We start from the raw sequence: 19,842 nt of genomic DNA on the forward strand, positions 1-19,842 counted from the left end.
CAGTGTATTGAATCTCTCCAGTTTATATCATTAAAAGTGTTAAAATACTTCATATTTTAATAATGATTTTAGTAAGCCATAATATACATGCAATTACTAGCAACCTAAATTCTAATCTTTCCATAATTTAGTAAAAAAAATGTATGTATGCTTTTGAATAATATTTGTTTTAAGACAAGATAGCAAGTTGTATTTGTTTTTGCACAGTCACACACAATGAAAGCACTATTTAAAATGAGTCTTTAATAAGTCTTTATTTAGAAAAGTCACATTTTACAATGCACACTTCCTCTTACATAAAAGGGAAATTTAACCACTACCAAACAAACCCAGGAAGCCCCTCTTTCCTGAAAAAAATAAAATAAATAAATAAATATATATTTGGTTTGTGTATTTAGACTTACAATGGCTTCAAAAAGTATTGGGCACTTAAATCAAACTTAAGACACAAAATAACGGAATGTCAGTTGCTCGATTATAAATGTAATGACATCATAGATGAGTCTGTCAAAGTTCAGAGTTGGTTAAAATTATGTAAGTGCTAAAATATAATATGCTTTACTTATTAGCATATTAAAACATGTTTTTTCCTAGTATATTCAAATACTTCAATTAATAATTACTGACTTTTATACATATCACCTAAACTCACCATCTTTGTCAAGTACTGTATACGTGGTCTCCATTCCGGCCTGTATGTGGTCGGTCACGTGACAGTGTAGCAGCCATGTGCCAGTATACATTGGACGCATGATCACCGTCTGGAACGTTCCGGGGAACAGATCAAACACATCTGCTCGATGAGTACCACCGATCTGCAAGAAATACACACAGTCATCACACTGCTATGGATGGATGGATGGATAACCCATTGGAGTGGTTTGGGTTGGTTGGATGGATGTATAATCTATCCTTTCTAAATTCTAAAAATGTTTTATCCCATTGAATGAAATAGAGTGGGATGGATTGGTATGGATGTATGGATTGATGGATAACCCTTTGGAGTGGTTTGGGTTGGATGGATGGATTTAATGGATGGATGGATAACTAACCTTTGGAGTGGATTGGGTTGGATGTATGGATAACCTATTGGAGTGGTTTGGGTTGGACGGATGGATGGATAACCTGTGGAGTGGTTTGGGTTGGATGGATGGATTATATACCATGTCGAAATTCTAAATGGCGTTTATCCCATTGGATGAAATAGATTGGATAGATTGGATTGGGTGGATATACGGATTGGTGGATAACCCATTGGATGGATTTATGTATGGATGGATGGATGTATGGATAACCTTTGGAGTGGTTTGGGTTGGATGGATAGATAGATTCTTTACCTTGTAGTCAAAGCTATGTCCATGGAAGTGGGCAGTGTGTATGTCCACCTCATTGCCCATCCCCATCAGATACCAGTACACTTTATCTCCCACCCGCATGTTCAGCCCTTTAAGGTTTCCATAGACTAAACCATTTATGCCTGTAATGGACAAAGGAATGGACACTGGTTTACCACCAACACAGCAGACCTACCATTTAGAGGCCTCAAAAAGACATCTACAGTACATTTCACTAAATATAAGTAGTAATTCATTAAATCTATTGTTTCACAAATGGTTTAACCCTCACCGTGCATCTTGTTGCTTTCGATAAACTCTTCATCCTCTTTCAAAGCGTTAGGAGGGTTTTTTACATGAGCTTTGATGTTGTCATCCAGATACCAGGATTGATTTTCGTCAAACACCATGAAGAGCAAAGCAAACTCTTCAAGCTCTTTCTTAAATCCCAGTTTCCTTGCCAGATTCTTCCTGCATATGACCAGCGGCCCAATCAAACCGCTGTACATGTCCTGCATAGGTTCAGATTTACACACACATTACATTTATAAGAAACATTAGTTGTTTTCACAGATAGTGAGTAGACATTTCTAGATTTTAGCATAAATTTAGATTTAAACTTGGTCCGACATAAACAATAACATCTCTGTGACACAATTTCATTGTCATTGTTTCGTTGATTATAAAAGGAAGTAAATTCTGTGAAAATGATACTTTAGTTAGAAAGTAAGAGAGTCTGAAATTATGTTTAGATACCTTTATAACATCTACAGTGGAGTAATATGCTCCAACACTGCACTCTTCTTGTTCTTCTGTTGGCCCAGCAGTCTTTGGGATGTACCACGTATATGTTTGAGTTTCACCTTTGATGAGCAAAACAACTTTATAATAAACTATTTGTTCACTAAATATTGTCGAACATGAAACAGACTGCAGATATAAAAATATACATCACAGATTCTTGAGATAAGGGACCAAACACATCTTCCATACAAAAGCAATTTTTATTTTAAAAATCAAGAAATTAATAATAATAATAAAAACTGGAACAATTTAATCTTAAGGAAATGTCTACTTATATATTTTGTTAAATAATTTCATTAAATTTTCAAATGAATGCTCTATACACATGTAACATAACCTGTCCTCACCAAGAGGTCACAATGTTAAACTGTAAAACAAATGGTCTGCACTTATATAGCACCTTTTTTAACCTTAGAGGTTACCAAAGCACTTTGTCTCATTCACCCATTCACACACACACACACACACACACACACTCATACACCAATGACGGCAGAGCTGCCATGCAAGGCGCTAGCCTGCCATTGGGAGCAACTTGGGATTCAGTGCCTTCACAAGGACACTTCGGCATGTGGAGTCATGTGGGCCAGGAATCGAACTTCCAACACTGCGATTAGCGGCAGACCCGCTCTACCACCTGAGCCACAACCGCCCCAAACAAAGTGTTTGAAAATGGAACAAATGTATAAATATAAATATCAAATACTTTAAACTTTAAGTTCTATTTTCCATATACGTAAAACTGCCTATAAAGTGTCCTCACTTTACATGAATAAATCAGACAATGTCATGGTCAGCTTTAACTCCGAGTACCCCTTTCCCACTTCCTGCTCATGATGGATGTAACAGCAGGACACGTGGTCTAGTAAGGATTATATTCTGTTCATATTTTAAACAAACAATGTTGAAGTCTCTGCGGTCGCAGCTTCAACATGTCAACACTGTTATTCCCATTATGATCATTTCTGTTAGAATTGTGGAATAATTTTGGCATTTTAGTTTAGATTATAGAGACAGCTTTAACTGAGAAAAAAAATGGCTCCAGTATACAACACATGTTTAAGATGGAAAAATATAACATTTTGTCAACACAGAAGTTTTGAACAGTGTGAAAACAGAAATGATTATAGAATGTTTTTTTTTTATCACTTAACTCCTTTACTGAATACCATTATTAGATAATTCAATACATTACACTGTTGGATGGATCGAATTAAAACAACATGCTTTTTGTGTGTCTGACGGAGTTGACAAAAATGACTCTAAGTTGTAATTTAAATAAAAAAAATAAATGTTAGTTTAGGGAAAAAAAAGTGTTTTTACAAAAACCTGTTCCTTTACATGGTTCATTAGGAACTTTAAGAACTTTGTCTACAAATATATACATTTCATATTAATTTAGTATTAAAAATAAAACTCTTTTAAACAAGTTTTGTCCCTGATCTCAAGTAACAGGAATATACTCAGAGTTCCCATTCTTTTTGACCATTGAATTTCCACTCTTCCAGCTGTTCATTGTAAAGGATTTTAACATTATTTTATAGATCTTGCACTAAAAAAAGAACAATAGTCTTGCTGACAAAATTTGACTTAATTCTTTTATTTTTAATACAAATTAATTTTTTATTGGTTTTCATGACTTTTCCAGATCTGGAAATCACAACCCTGTTTAAACTAATATTCCAAAGCCACACCTACTTTTTCTTTATGACTATTTTCCTCATTTTACAATAATAGTAAAATGGCCATTGTCAGGGTTCAAGCAGATTGAAAAAGTGGAGAAAATGTGCAAAATAGCCACATTTAAAGAACAGATTTGTAGTAATTTCATTACTAAGTACTTTAAGTACTTTAAGCACAAATGTATTTGGTAGATATTCCATCCATCATTGTGAGTTTTCCAAAAAAACTTATTGTTAGTCTGATTTACAGTATACAACATTTTGCATGTATCATCTAGAGACCCTCATGACAAAAATGTATCATTAGAGTTTTGATCGTTTAGAAAATATAAGTCAAAATATAATTCACTTTTTGCACAAGACCCAAGTCACTTATCAGCCTATGGGCCCTATTTTAAGAGTGCAAGCGTTAAGCGCAGTGCTATGCCATAAGTCATAAGCGCAAAGTCAGTGGGCATGGGCATGAAATTTTGGTATTTTCATGCAAGCATGTGTTAAGTCTAGGTGCAAATAGGTTTGGTGAAATCGTACAGGCAACACCAAATGTACTGGATTAAGTGCAATTGAATTCTAAGGTTTTCTCCAGTTATTATTTCACTGTCTGCGTCCTATTATATAATCCATTACCTAAAGCACCAGCAATATAAACCAAGACAGCACATTCATGAGAAGTTGGTAGTGTAAATGGACTGTATGCAATGAATTAGAAAATGATTGTCGGGCACATTTCTATGACAGTGACACTCTCCTTTTATACACATGGAAATGTGATTCTCGGCAGAATTTGGATGCAGGCTCTGTTACACTACAGAGTATTACTCATTAATAATTTTCATCTACTGACACACAAATCATGGCTACAATTAACAATGATTGTATCGGCAGGCACTACGAAACAAAAAAATTATAAAAATAACGAAGTGGTGAAAAAATCATACCATTTCAAAAACATTTGACTCTTATGACAACAGGTGGAAAAATACCTTTAAGCCAACTAATTAGACCATAATAAAATTGTAAATTTAAACATAATAATTATTTTTCTTCTTCTTTCAGCCCGTTAGAGGTTGCCACAGTAGACCATCTGTGATCTGCATATTTGACTTGGTACAGGTTTTACACCAGATACCCTTCCTGATGCAAACCCCAGTGGCTGGGGTACTCTAACTCACAACTATGGGGCAATTTAGAGTCTCAAATTCCCTTAACCTGCATGTTTTTGGACTTGTGGGGAAAACTGGAGCACCCAGAGGAAACCCATATGAACACACAGAGAACAGGACTTGAACTCAGGACCTTCTTGCTGTGAGGTGTCAGTGCTAACCACTGAGCGACCGTGCCACCCAAATATAAGATGGCTTGAACTCTGATTGTCAGGGACATAATTTGATGTTCCACTATATTTTCAGTGTTTGGACATAAACTTTGCTACTACTGCTGGTGGAATCTCCAAACTGCAAATGCAGGAATTGAGTTTAGACTTGGTTTTCAAACATCTTAGCGCAGCGACCTATTTCGCAGAAAAATGGCAAATTGCGTTTTGCGCCAATGCATTAACATATGATGCACCAACGTTTTCCGTGCATACACCCACAGATAGCTCAAAACTCCCACCCACAGCCACTTGCACTTTGCGCTGGCACTGAATTTGCGATTAGAATTAGCGCTCTCATGAAAATTGGATAAGACATTGTGCACGGTCATTGCGTGTAGCGCTGCGCTTTGCACGCTCATGAAAATAGAGCCCTATGTCTTCTATAATGGTCTATAGGGAGTTTGAAAATGTGGGGGTTTCAGAAAACACAAAATAGCAGAGAAATTGTATTGATCCTGTCATATCATCACAACATTTACCTGGACGTGTTGGAGTGACCTGAGGACTGTCAGTTTTAACTCCATGAGCGTGTATAGAGTACGGCCTCATAGCCATGTTTTTAAACACAACTTTCACTTTTTCCCCCACGTCACCGTGGATCATGGGTCCTGAGGTGAACAAAACCACAATTTAGAATATTTCATAGGTTTCAAAACGTTTACAGAGAATTATGAATCAAGCATTGGTGTACAGAATGTGCTGCAGATACTTACCCATAATCCCCAAGTGTTCCATATCAGCAGGTCTTTCTTTGGGTTTGGTGAAGGTTTCATCAGTGTACTCTTGGTACAGAACCTTCTTGTATTTTGAACCGATGAATTTACCCTCTTTCTTGAGGAAATCATTGCCTGGGCTGGAAATGTATTAATATGATTTATACATGAAGTTTACTTTATCATTTTACTAACATTGTCAATAGAGTGCAACAGTCGGATTCTGGAAGTAAAAATGCCATTATTTTATAATTTTTCCATATGGGGATTGATTATTAAGCTTATAAACCTTTAAAGACAGATGTACCATGAGCTCTGAGGTTGTTAATCGATGGTACAGTATATTCTTTCAGTCCATGTTATTTCAACTGTCTTTAAATCATAATCAGACCATAATCAGGAAGGAAAACAATCCATCAATCAGAGAATCACGTCCAAAAAAGCATGCAAAAAGAGCTCTGCAGTGACCGCCCACACCAATGATGCACTGCGAATGACGCAATTAAGTCTTAAACTAATTATATATTTGCAAATGTCTGAATATATTGCAATAAAATGACAAGGTATTGTTTCTATACATAATCAACTATTTTAAATCAATAGATTCACATTTTTCCATCATTTTTAATCAGATTACGTCATTTGCAATGCTTCATGGAATAATAGTTAATTCCCTCAGGACAGATGTTAAGTTCACAGTCTTGTGCCTTTATTTTTGTCCAATTTTCAAACATTCGTTTTTTCTGCTTCAAATCAAATTTTGTAATGTTGTGATTCACCTCAGAACTGGTTGGTATTGTTCATGGCTTAGAGCTCTTTGTGACAGTATAAAAATGGGCAAGGAGGAGGCAGGAACCGGCTGAACATTCAAAATAATGTTTAATGAAAACTTAAAAAGACATAAACATAAACACACACGGCAGCAGCGTGTGGCTCTCTCTCTCCCGAACTGCTGCATCCGGCTCGGCCTTATCCCTCTACTCGGCTGATTAGCCTTATTGGGGGCCGGCCGTGTGCACTCGCGGCCTGACCCCACCCTCCTCCTCATCACACTCTTTTAGGACAAATGGGAAAAATACTTCCATAACACAGATGGCTAAAAAGTAGGCAGGCATGGTTGCACGAGGACACCTACAGAGTGAACTGTTTCCTTAAGACTGAACTGTCAAACTCTCTGTATATACCTGTCCTTCAGATTATGGTGCATCTTCTCCTCCCAAATGCGGGTGGGTGAATAATCCCAGTCCATCTCAACAGCAGCAATATAATACTTCTTCTGATGTATCATCACCTCAGATTGACGGTTCCAGAAGTGACACTTCTGCACAGTGTAGTTGGCTCTCATTCCACCATGGTAATGATCCGTGGTTTTACATCCCACCTCAAAATTGCCTGCAGACGCCATAGACGACAGAATCAGACGAGCAAAATATGTTTACTACTTTATTGATGTTATTTCAAAATGCATGTTTCAGTCCAAAAGATTAAAGTAAGGTAAGGAATATTCTAAAACACATAGTTCTGACTCTAAATTCTGATGGGAAAAGCTGCAAAAAGCCTTGATGCAGTCACGTGTTCTTGTTTGGTATAGAACATAACAGGTCTTAATCACAATGATATCAGAGAGAGAGAAAAGAGAATGATGGGAGGTTACCCATGCTGTCAGGCTCCATGATGACAGTGTGAGAGACATGAGGAAACACATTGATCACATCTTTCCTGGTTCCTTTGTAGAGGAATCTGTTGCCTTCAAAGTAAAGCCCATGAATATCTGCTTCAGATCCCAGACCAGACAGATGCCAGGACACCTTATCACCTTTACACATTTTCAAGCCTTTCAGATTTCCATACATGAATCCATTGAGTGCTGTGGATGATCAGTAAATGTTTAATTGGGTGAAAGAGCAAAAATATGACTTGTGTGCTAAATAAATAAATATATAATTGATCAAGGACTCTGATTAGCACTCACAGTGCATTTTATTGGACTCCTGAAAGTCTTCATCGTCTTTCTTGACAGTTTTGGGCTGTTTTACAAATCTGTTGATATTGTCATCCAAATACCAGCTCAAGTTCTCATCAAACACTGTAGCAAGAAGGTGAAACTCTTTTTCCACATTTTTCTGGATTGCAATAAAATAAGTAGATAAAAAATAAACACATTGACAACATTATTATCATTTGCATAATTAGCATAGCAACTTACTAATCAATTAATAAGGTCAACTAAAGAGTTTTCTTAATTTGATCTAATATATTTTTTTCTAGATTTCCAGTCCTGTAAATAGGAAGAAAATCTTTTAGAGAAGGTTTTTTAGCCTGTCAGACTACGGGTGTAACGGTTCTCGGTAAAAAATCGAAATGTATGGTTCGCCAACCATGGTTTGGTAAGCATTTGCTCCATGGTTCATCTCTAGTTTAATAACGCAAGGCAAAGAAAATAAAGCGGCAAATAGATACGTGCAGTTGTAACCTCCGCTAATGCATCTGTATTGCTCTGTAGACACACTCCACCTGTGTTTCACATGGGTCAACTTTTACAGAGAGAAGCTGTCCTATTAACTGTTAGTATGTTAAATCAGTTCATGACATCACAGTTCTGCACATTGGCAAGTGGAGAAAACAAGCCGCAAGAGAGAAACCCCTTCACCATTCAAGTCTCCTGTCTGGGAACTTTTGAAATATACCAAATGGAATATCTTTACTGAACATACCCCCCTGAACATAACAAATACTGAACCATATCAAAACCGTGACCCTAAAACCGTGATTCAAACTGAACCGTGAGAAATTTGAACCATTGCACCGCTATGTCAGACACAAATTTATTGTTGTTATTGATCTATGTACACAGCGAGATGCAATGCAATGGCTAAAGACATCCATCTGCATGTGTTTTCAGCAGCATGGCCATTGCATTTTTAAGGTGACGTCAAAAATATTTCATGACTCTTGCATTCTGTTGTGCTCTGTCTAGCTGTTAAAAGATGAAGGACGCACCCTGTGTGAACGTCTGTTAAGAAACATGTCAGATTGGTGTCATGTGGAAATGAAACTTCTGTATAACCGATTAGTCTCTTTATTATTTAAATATATAGTTTTTCACAACCCTAGTTGTTGCAAAATAGTATTTGTAATAGTTCAGCGTCCACCTCGCACCTGCTTCCCTGATTTCAGGGTTTTTGGTTTGCAGATCAGAAGGGGTCCAACAAGCCCAGAGTTGGTGTCATGAATGGGATCCACCGCAGAGTAGTACAGGTACGTGATGCAGTCAGGGTCGTCTTTAGTAGGACCTCCACCCTTGGGCACCACCCACTCGTAATGGTAGGTGGTGTCAGGACGGACCATTGCAGCAGGAAGTGGCTTGACCACTCCTGAAAGAGAAGACGACTCAACTTCATTAGAGTGACACAGGATATTCAATGGAAACATTTGGGGCAGGACTTTTTTTTATCATCCATTAGGAATTTAATTGATTATGAAAAATAGACATTCCATATCAGACTGGAGCCAGACCTGAATGTGAGTGTGCATTGGATTGCAGAGGACATTCACATTTAGGATGCTTTTTGACCTGCGCATCAAGGCTATATGTCAAGTTCACCCCAAGAGCGTCTCAATATATCCCAGTGGATATCAAATCTATTGTTATATGCTATAATTTCCATAGCCTCTGTTATATTTAAGTTAACCAGCATTGAATTACAACTCAATTAAGACCAGGAACATGTATTACGAAAGTAAATAAGATCAATTCTAATTTTATATTGACATTAAAGTTGGCAAATTTATTGAAAATAGATCTTAGAACTTCGCACTGTTTACTCTGCAAGTCCAGTCATGCACTCACTAATCACCAGATTATACAGAGAGTGAACTTTGCTACAACATAGATTTGTATTGATTTGTTTGAGTTTAGCCTGGGCTGTAAAGTACACTTTTATGAAATGAGCTCTGACTGTGATGCAACATTAGACTCAAGTAGCCAGTCTGAGATCATATAACCCTTCATTCATAGATGTTTCTGAATATCAATGAGATCCTTCTCTTACTTGCTTCTTTCTTGAGTTCCCGGAGCTTTTTCTCAGTGTATGACTCTACATTGGAACATAAATCAGAATAACGAAATAAGATCAATGTTTTCAGGTGTGTGATGCCTGTATATTTTTATGTATTAATATAATGAGGTTCATTCGTCACCTTCCAGGACATTGTGGTAGAGTGTGCCATCCATTTCAATGCTGTATTGCACTCCATGAGGTTGAATACTGTAAGGCCTGCTCGCTTTATTTCGAAATGTCACTTTAATTGTGTCCTCTTCCTCCGCTCTGATGATTGGACCTGAAATACAAATCGAAGTTCATTTGTGCTTTCAGTGTTCTCAATACGCTCAGCATTGTAAATAGTGACACAACATGTCTTGATTTCTCTTAGAATCTAAGCTAATAAAGTATTGTCTCTGCATTAACAAGCTAATCATAGAGACAATATATTGCTAAATGTGCTAAAATAATTACAGTATATTTCACAGTTAAATAAGTATTCAATACAGCATACATGTAATCTGTTGGCCAATCAACTTGCATACTCTCTTTTTGTCTCAAATTTAAATATCTTAATTGTTTGCAGATAAGCCAGTTTCACTGCAGTACACTGAGAGTTTTCTCTTTGAAACCCTCCTCCTCCTCAGCACCACAGGTCTAGAATTGCTTCACAGTGATTGTATATACAGAATGTCAAATTGTGCAGAAGTATGTCTTACAAGCTCAACGCAGCCTGTCTGTGTCAAGTTTTCAAACTTCCTCTACAGCAGCAGCAACAAAAGCATAAGCAGATTTAGTCCACTAAGACCAAACCTACCAATTTTTATATCTTTCTAACACCTTAAATTTATTCAGAGAGTTGTCATGATTGAACTTTTAGTTGCATATTACTGATGGCTACTCCTGTGGGTAAAGTTTGCCCCATGTAAACATGTCCTCGTGTCACGAATCTCTAGCGGAATTCACCTTAACCCAGCAGCAGATGCAGGTAGCAGCAAATGCACTCTTATGAGAGTTTTCACAGCACGACACTTACCATCTAGACATTACCTATGTTAACTGCAACTTTATTACCTAGAATTCCCAGGTGTTCCTCCTCAGGTGTCCTCTCTTTGCGCTTGGTGAATGTGTCATCAGTGTATTCCACATATTGTGCCTTCTTGTATTTGCCCCCGATGCGGTCATTATGGTTATCAAAGTAGGTGTCAGATACACTGCAGATTTTAGAAACACAAATTCAAGGACCAAAAGGACATGAATCTAAGCTAGGGGTCTTCAAACTTTTTCAGGCCAAGTAATCTTTTCTTATTTTAATCCTGGCCTAAAATAGAATGCATAAAGTACCTAGTTTGTTGTTATGCTTACTCTGCAAATCAATAAAAATGATCTATATTGATGTACAGAGTCACATACTTGTACTTTAAATAAAAATTATACTTAAAAGGTTTTGATGCGTTAAGCCAAAATATACTTCGGTACTGACGTGAACGCTTGGATATGTGTAGAGTCGAACGCTAGCCTTTCAACGTATACTTCGTTTGACTGTGCACGCATACACAGGCGGTTGGCTAATGCACGCTAAGACTGCTACGAGATACTGGACTATTTCTCTTCAAGAGTTTAGACCAATAAAGTTGTCCTTATATTCCTTCAGACCCAAGTTATACAAATGCAGGTGTCTCCTGACCTCCTCACACAAGTGTTCTTTACGTGCACATCCACCTTTTTCTCCTAAAGTTTAGCAGCAATTACATCTTCGTCTAGTGTTTCTTTGTGAAAGCAACGGCTCAATTGTGTGTGTTGCAACTTGACCCACTAATTAATGAAAACATTTCCAGGCCCATGTGGATTCTGCCCATTCAGAGTATGCACAGTTTGAAAAATTGGTCCGCACACGTTCAGTGCTCGAGCACTACAACATTTTCATCACTCGCCCTGTTTGCAGAGGCCTAGCATTCTGGGCTTTTAGAGATAAGAAACATTTAACTGAACTTTAGCTTTGAAGTTATCTTAAAATGTACTTTCTATAAATCTGTTTAATGCATATTTAAATCTTTTCAAAAAGTTAGAGCAAACAATAATTGCCAGACCTATAAGTACAGTAGCAGACCACTTGTGGGCTCTGAGCCCTGTTGAAGACCCCTGCACTAAACAAAGAGGTTGAAACAATATTGTTACCTGTCTTCGATAAGTTTCTTTCTTGAATATTGGTTTATCTCAGTTGGTGCATAATCCCATATGATTTCCTCTGCGGTGATGTAATACTGTCTCACTTCTCCAAATGGTCTGGGTTTATGCACATTTGGGAAACACTTCTTAATCTCAAAAATGGCTTGCATGCCGGCTAAAAGTGGGAAGAAATTTAATTAATTCAACACATTTCAATTGTTATAACTTCAAGGTGCTGTAAGCGATTTCAGATGACTTCAACCACACGCCTTTTCTCGTTGCTATAGACAATGGTCAAATATACAGTTTAGTATCATTATAAAAGTTAACCAATTTGTCATGATTGTGAAATAAAACCCAGTGATTATAATAAGAATTCAGAGATGCTAATCTAACTCTACTGTACCTTCAAGGTGGTCGTTAACTTGACAGCTGAGCAGCCATTGGCCGGGATTATCTGCCTCCATCTCCACATTGACGAATGTAGCTGGAAACAGACTAACAGTGTCAACATGGTGCCGTTTGTTTGTCAACACCTGTCCGTGGAAGTATGCTGAGTGAATGTCCACCTCATTTCCCATACCAAACAGGTGCCAGTGGATCTTATTGCCCATACACATAGAGAGATCCGGCAGATTGCCGTAGACATAACCGTTGATAGCTGCAATAAAGTTGACACAGGAAATGAAGATTTGCACCTTACGACTTACAAACGGGTACAGAGTACTTCTCAGAAGATTATAGAACAGGATTTTACCTACATTGGCCAGAAACATATGTGATATTATTAGTGTACTCACAGTGCATTTTATTGCTCTCCTGAAAACCCTCATCATCTTTGTTGACTTTGGCAGCCGCTGAACAGTACGTCTTGATGTTTTCATCCAGATACCAGCTGAGATTTTCGTCAGACACAGTAAACATAAGGGTGTAAAGATAGTCACCTGACTTATCGCCATGGACATCCAGAGAACCTGAGAATTACACAAAAAATATTCATTCTTTTTTTTCTGGATTCAGAAGTATCAGTACAGAACCTTTATTTAATAGAAAAAATACTTTTGGAATACAACATTGACTTTTGTAATATGTTCATCTAAAATAAAGTGATTGTGACAGTACTAATGTTTTGTTGTTGGACTGTCTGATACTGAATTTAAAAGTAAACTTAAAGAATAGATTAGTTGATAAAACAAATCCATGGATTAACCTAGCATTTAAAATGTGGCACAAGGCTGTAGAATTATGAGGTTTAGAAGATACATCCAGAATTCTAAGATGGTGTGCATTTGATACAGATTGTGTCCCAAACAGAACAGATGATAGATTCCAAACCTGGGCTAGACATGGTATTTCAAATTATCTCACGTTTTTCAATTATCTCACATTTTTAAAGTTTTGACTCTTTGAAGGAGAAGTATGTACTCAGTCAAAGTGATTTCTATAGAGTTCTCCAAGTAAGACATTATATTGACCAAAATATTAAGCCAATATTGGAATCAACCGAGATAGGAATAATAAAGGTCTTCTTACCAGAATGTACATCTCACTCATGTTTAAGGTGATTTCAAAATTATATGACGGGTTTCTCCAAGCTAAACTTGAAAATGCATGATATGTTAAAGAGAAATGGGAAAAAGAAGGGAACCTTACTTTCTTTAGGGAGGATTGGGGTAATATTTGTTAATTACCATGGAAATTCGGCAATGTGGAGAGAATTTAGCTGGACATTTTTTATAAAAGTTTTTACTACTCCCTCTCAGAAAAGACACCAGGGTTAGGTGCAGGCTGCTGGAGATCATGTGGGGAAAGTGAAGCTAATCACCACCATATGTTTTGGGAGTGCCAAAGGCTTCTTCCCTACTGGCAAGTGATTATGATGAATTTGGAAGCTATCTTTGGTGTGGTAATTCCTTTCAAATGTGAAACACTATATTTGGGTAACATATCCTGAACAGAAATCAGGGCATTAAATGAGGAGACAGGCAGTCCAAGGAGGGCGCAAGTGGCAAACAGGCAGTCCAAGGGGGGCACAAAGGGGCAAACGGGCAGTGCAAGGGGGGCACAAGGGGCAAGGGGATGAGGGGAATAGGGCAAAGACAGGGAGGAAGGGCCAAGATGGAGCCGGGGACCAGGGAGACCAGAGCAGGTTAGGCAGATGGCTAGGAGACCAAGGTGACCAGAGCAGATCTGGGGGATGGTCTGGAGACCAAGGGGATGACCTCAAGGTGGGGACCAGGTCTGGAGGCCTGGGCGATTGCCGCAGGACAGGGACTGGGTCAGAAACTCGGGGAGGAGGCCAGAGGACGAGGACTGGGTCAGGAGGCCTGGGAGGCGACCACAGGACGGGGACTGGGTCAGGAGGCCTGGAAGGCGGCCACAGGACGGGGACTGGGTCAGGAGGCCTGGGAGGCGGCCATAGGATGAGGACTTGGTCAGGAGGCCTGGGAGCTGGCCACAGGACGGGGACTGGGTCAGGGGGCCTGGGGGGCGGCCACAATACTAGGACTGGGTCAGGGGGCCTGGGAGGCGGCCACAGGACAGGGACTGGGTCAGGAGGCCTGGGAGGTTGCCACAGGACGGGGACTGGGTCAGGAGGCCTGGGAGGTTGCCACAGGATGGGGACTGAGTCAGGAGGCCTGGGAGACTGTCACAGGATCACAGCCGGAGCCATGTAGGCGGAGCCATGGAGAACTCAGGAGGCAGGGCCATGAAAGGCTCAGGAGACAGGGCCGTGGAAGGCTGAGGAAACAGGGCCGTGGAAAGCTCAGGAGACAGGGCTGTGGAAGGTTCAGGAGACAGGGCCGTGGAAGGCTCAGGAGATGGAGCCGTGGAAGGCGGAGCCATGGAAGGCTCAGGATGCGGAGCCGTAGAAGGCGGAGCCATGGAAGGCTCGGGAGGCGGAGCCCTGGAAGGCTCAGACCGCCAACCGCAAGCGGGGAGTGGCTCGCTGCCAACCTCCTGGAGCCCTTCTGTTCCCCGCCAGGGGACTGGAGGACTGCCTCTGATCCGCCCAGGGAGGCGTGGCTGTCGTCCATTTGAGGGTGGAGGACTGGCCGAGGACCAAGCTACGGTGTATCGGAGAACTGGCGAGTAAGTGTTTTTTGTTTAATCTCTCTCTCCCACTGCAACTCCGTGTTGGCCTTTTCCCTCTCTTTTACTAAAAATAATTTTTGTTTCCCTCCCCCTGTCCTCTCCCAGATTCAGGAAGGTGGGGATCACCTGCCAGAATACGCGGCTTAGGGCATGCCCTCCCCAGGGAAAGAGGGTGGGGGTGGGGGTGTACGTGATGCCGGGGGCTCCCCAGCCTGAGAGAACGAGGGAGGAATGTGGCAGGGTGGAGGGCAGGGCCGGGCCGTGATTATACACACCCCGTCCATTATCAGGATAATTAAGCCTCCGAGAGGGATAAAGGCCGACTGCGGATGGTGGTGCAACGAGAGAGATCGTTTACGAGCAGCTGACCGTCATCTTTGTGTGCTTATGTCGTTTGTTTAAGTTTTTCATTTAACTCTTATTTATATTGTCAAGCCTGTTCTCGCATCCTCCTTGCCCGTTTAAATCCCTTTACACTTGGATAAGAGGCTAGCTAAAATAGTCTATATTCTATATTGTATCGATTTGATAAAGAAGTTATCATATGAGCGAAGGATGTTTTCATATGAGCGAAGTTGTATGTTATTTTACAATTTCACCATCTTGGGTGAATAAGAAACTGTTGTCATGAGACTATGTTACTAAAAAAGACCTACCTATTGTAAAATCTCTGTAATACATGGTCTTGGATGGCTTATTGCTTTAATGTTTATGTCTTGGGACTATACTTTAAAACAGTGTGAATTTTCTGTGTATAGTTCCTTTGTAGCATTACTGTAACTGTTAATAAAACTGATCTTGTATTGAGCCTAAACATCTCTTTAATTAGAGGTGGTCACAAGATCCCCAATGTAATTCCTGATGTAAGTGAAAAAATGACTTGTACCTTTTTTACATATGATGAGAGGTCCAATGAGGCCCGAGGCAATGTCTTTGGGGGCATTAACATGAGAGTGGTATATTCTCATCAGGCAGTTAGTGTCATCTTTAGCAGGACTGTGGGAAGCAGGTAGGGTCCAAATATAAGTGAAGGATTTCCCAGGGGCCACAGAATCATCCATTTTATCAATCTTCTCTGATGAATCGGGATAAAGTGCTCCTGCAGAGATGATTTCAAAGTATTTTCAAGATTATTTCAACCACTTAAAACTGATCAGATTTCTTCAAATCTGGATGTGCAAATACTTTGAGCACTTTTATCCTGGGGGTTTGATTTTTTTTTTGTCTTCCTTAAACTAACTTTCAGCTTTTTCTTTTTGTTATATGAAGATCCCATTAAAACTGTCTTGTACGGAAGCCAGTTCCCATCATGAAACAAAAAATAAAAGCATAAAGTCATTATAAAATCAGAAATCAATTGTGAGTTTATATCTCATATTCAGAAATAAAGTTGTAATTGAGAGATATAGACACGTATTTATGAGTATTAAAGTCACAATTTTGAGTTTATATCATAATAACCAGTAAAAAAGACACAATTATGAGCTATAAACACGTTATTACGAGTATAAAAGTCGCAATTTGGAGTGACCCATAATAACAGATATAAAGTCAAAATTCCAAGATATAAACATGTAATTACGAGTAATAATGTCACAATTTTGAGTTTATATCTTGTAATAATAATAATAAATAAAGTCAGAATTATGAGATAAATATAATTGTCATTTCAAGGTGTCATTTTGTCAAATTAAGTAAAAAGTGTAAAAGTAGTATGTAGTGTTAATTATGAATTTATGCTTATCAAGTATCGAAGATTGCCATTGCAGCAGTGTGAAAAGTAAGTACAGATTTAAGAAAGTTTACTTTCTAGAAACACCCACCAAAGGACACAAACCTTCATGAGTCTTGTTGTAGCTCAGGCCGTGAGCATGAATGGAGTACGCTCGTGTGGCCATATTCTTCAGATGTACAATCACTGTGTCATCTTCCTCTGCACTGATGAGGGGCCCGAGGTAGCCCAGCCACTTGGGTTTTTCTATCTCCTGTCTGTAGGTAGAATCAGTATATTGCTGGTACACTGCCTTCTTATAGACCCGTCCGATCCGCTGCTCACCCCTCTCCAGAAACACCCGTGCATCTCTGTCAGACACCATAACAGCTCTGTCAGCGGAAATGTCCTATAGAACGGTTTACTTCATAATTTACATTATTCAAGCTAGTTGTAATGCAAGTAACACTCTTACCCAGCTGAACAAATCGTTTTTGTGAAAGTTAAGCTGCAATTACAAATACATTACACTTGTTACCTAAACTATTTAAAAATGACTTCTGTTGGTGTAACAACAGATGGAATTAGTCATATTAAAATATGTTTTTACTTAAAGAAAAGCAATAAACGTAGATGTTACCACACAAAGCATCTTTTATAGGCTAACTGAGACTGATTTGTACAGTGTTAAAGACCCCTAGTGGTGATGGCATAGTAAAATGACCCAAAGCTATGAGTAGATTTATTAGTAATTATAATAATTCTATAATATCACTATAAATGTACATGTATTCTCAGAAGGTTTTGGGTTAATATGCAGAAGCATAGATGAGAATATTACGTCTAGTAAGGGACGGCTATTGTCCCATTCTGTATTTAAGCGGCAAAAAACTCCAAGGATCAAAATCCCAAAATAGAGCTGGACAGTTATGAGCCACTGGTTTTTAGAATGGCAGTTTTTGTCTGTGCTTAGCATTTTTTAGTGACTTTCACATTTTGTTCTACCACATAAATTACACACAGTAAATGATTCATATCTCAACCAAGAATTTTGGAAAGGAACTTTTTTTAGGAGGTAATGAAAACTGTTGTGATGAAACACAAACTATTGTGAGGAAATGTAAATCTTATTGTGAGAGAATGCTAATTATTATATATGTAAACATCCATTTAAACATATTTTTCAAAAATATTATTCAATTTATTATGTGTAAAATGTTTTCAAGCGCACACTTAAATCAAATATAGATTTCTTTCTTTCAGAGAGAACTTCAGTGTTTGTACTCACTCGTCCTCCTTTATAGTTTTGTTCTGAATCAGATTTATACCGCTAGGTGCATAATCCCACTGAATCTCCTTAATGGCAAAGAAATATTCCCTTGTGATACAAGATGCAATTCCAGCGCAACACAAAACCACGAGCAGCGTCCACTGCATCCCCTTCATTCTGGTTGTGGGATCTGGATATCAAAAAAGAGCAGGTTGCTTCAATGATTTAAATGTTACACAGTGACAACAATCAGCCAATCATAGCAGACGTACAGAGGGCAAGTGACAGTGGACTAATACACACAAGTGGGCTGTCTGGCAGTACGTGACCCCATGAACTCTGGAAACTCCTTTCTATCACAAAAGCCGGGGTCAGTTCTTTTCAACAAACTGTCTGATCACGCTTCAGGCTGAATTTATGTCAAACAAATAGTTTGTCCAAAATGAAAATGGACTCATCCTGATGTTATTCCACTATTTCTTTATTGAGCAAAAGAAGCTTTGCAGAATGTTCATGCTGCTGTTTTCGATATAATGAAAGATCAGTAGCTGTAAAGCTTCAAAACAATTGGAAGTACTATAAAAGAAGTCAAAATGACTCAATACGATTAAGGCTCGTCCCTCAAAATGTCTCCTGTTGTGTTCCATTGAAGAAAGAAAGTCATATGTGTTTGGAACATCATGAGTGTAAGTAAATAATGACAGCATTTTCTTTTTGGGTTAAATTATTATGATTATTATTATATTTTTTTTTACACTTGCCCATTTGTATCTGAATTTTGTTGATAAAATGTTTGGACAAGTTAAATGGGATACAGACCTAAATACATGAGTAATGTGTGTGTGTGTGTGTGTGTGTGTGTGTGTGTGTGTGTTTTATACTGCACAGTTTAGATACAGAAACACTATTAAGAATAGTTATTCAAGTAATGTTTGAATGTGTTTACAGATGGTGAATGTGCAAAACATTGCTGAGCCGGAAAAAAGTCATCTTGTTTACATTACCTAAGTCTGCCTTTTTTTAATCAATAGGGTTTTGGGAATTTGTGTCATGTTGATTTAACCCTGAATAAAGGTCAGAAACACACTTCTCTAGATAAACTATCACAAGCCATTTCATCATGCAATGCAATTTTCCCTTGTTAAAATGCCAATTCTTGATATCAGGAATGGAGTAACTCCTAGTGAAAGTGCTTATTTTTGATATCAGTATTTACATTTGTACCACTTAAAACATTAACCCTTGATGTGACAAACTACCCTCACAAATCTGTAACTGCAATTTTACTAGTAAATTTCACAATTATCTGTCATTCACTACAGTTCAAAATGCAATTACAGACAATCATTTCATACTAGATGAAAATCAGTTTCACTGCTTGAAATTTCACTAGTAATAATGATCCTTTTCTATATCACTTATCACATAGTTACTAGTGGAAATGTCCTTTTCTAATATCAATAACTGGATTGCACCTAGTAAAAATTCAAATTTTTTAAATCAGTATTTTAGCATACTGACAATGTTGATTTTTTTAGGCCTCAAGTTTAATTAATAAATCATTAACAAACATTATATAATGCTTAACAGATCATTAGTTACCGTATATTCAAAAAGTTAAAAATATGAGATAATGTGCTTCTTA

At 38.4% G+C, this 19,842-nt stretch overlaps 1 protein-coding gene across 1 annotated transcript; it reads right to left on the reverse strand.

The window, feature by feature from the left end:
* Nucleotides 1–235: 235 nt before the first annotated feature.
* On the reverse strand, nucleotides 236–18,405 carry LOC127639836 (ceruloplasmin-like). Its single transcript, XM_052122109.1, has 20 exons — nucleotides 18,216–18,405; nucleotides 17,054–17,298; nucleotides 16,103–16,315; nucleotides 12,921–13,094; nucleotides 12,527–12,781; nucleotides 12,130–12,295; nucleotides 11,026–11,165; nucleotides 10,109–10,249; nucleotides 9,961–10,005; nucleotides 9,068–9,282; nucleotides 7,881–8,031; nucleotides 7,563–7,775; nucleotides 7,093–7,300; nucleotides 5,909–6,048; nucleotides 5,675–5,803; nucleotides 2,091–2,197; nucleotides 1,627–1,846; nucleotides 1,338–1,477; nucleotides 653–815; nucleotides 236–347 (listed from the first exon to the last, which is right to left on the reverse strand). The coding sequence occupies exons 1-20, from the start codon at nucleotides 18,371–18,373 to the stop codon at nucleotides 310–312; spliced, it is 3,261 nt and encodes a 1,086-aa protein (XP_051978069.1). The 5' UTR covers nucleotides 18,374–18,405; the 3' UTR covers nucleotides 236–309.
* Nucleotides 18,406–19,842: the final 1,437 nt, after the last annotated feature.

This window comes from Xyrauchen texanus, chromosome 48 (assembly GCF_025860055.1).
Source record: "Xyrauchen texanus isolate HMW12.3.18 chromosome 48, RBS_HiC_50CHRs, whole genome shotgun sequence".
Classification (NCBI taxonomy): Eukaryota; Metazoa; Chordata; class Actinopteri; order Cypriniformes; family Catostomidae; genus Xyrauchen; species Xyrauchen texanus.

Coding starts and splice junctions, on each gene's coding strand:
- LOC127639836 (XM_052122109.1), bottom strand. CDS start 18,373: ATGAAGGGGATGCAGTGGACGCTGCTCGTGGTTTTGTGTTGCGCTGGA. Junction 12,782..12,920: donor GGAGAGCAATAAAATGCACT/GTGAGTACACTA, acceptor ACTTTATTGCAG/CTATCAACGGTTATGTCTAC. Junction 7,301..7,562: donor CATGGAGCCTGACAGCATGG/GTAACCTCCCAT, acceptor TGGCGTCTGCAG/GCAATTTTGAGGTGGGATGT.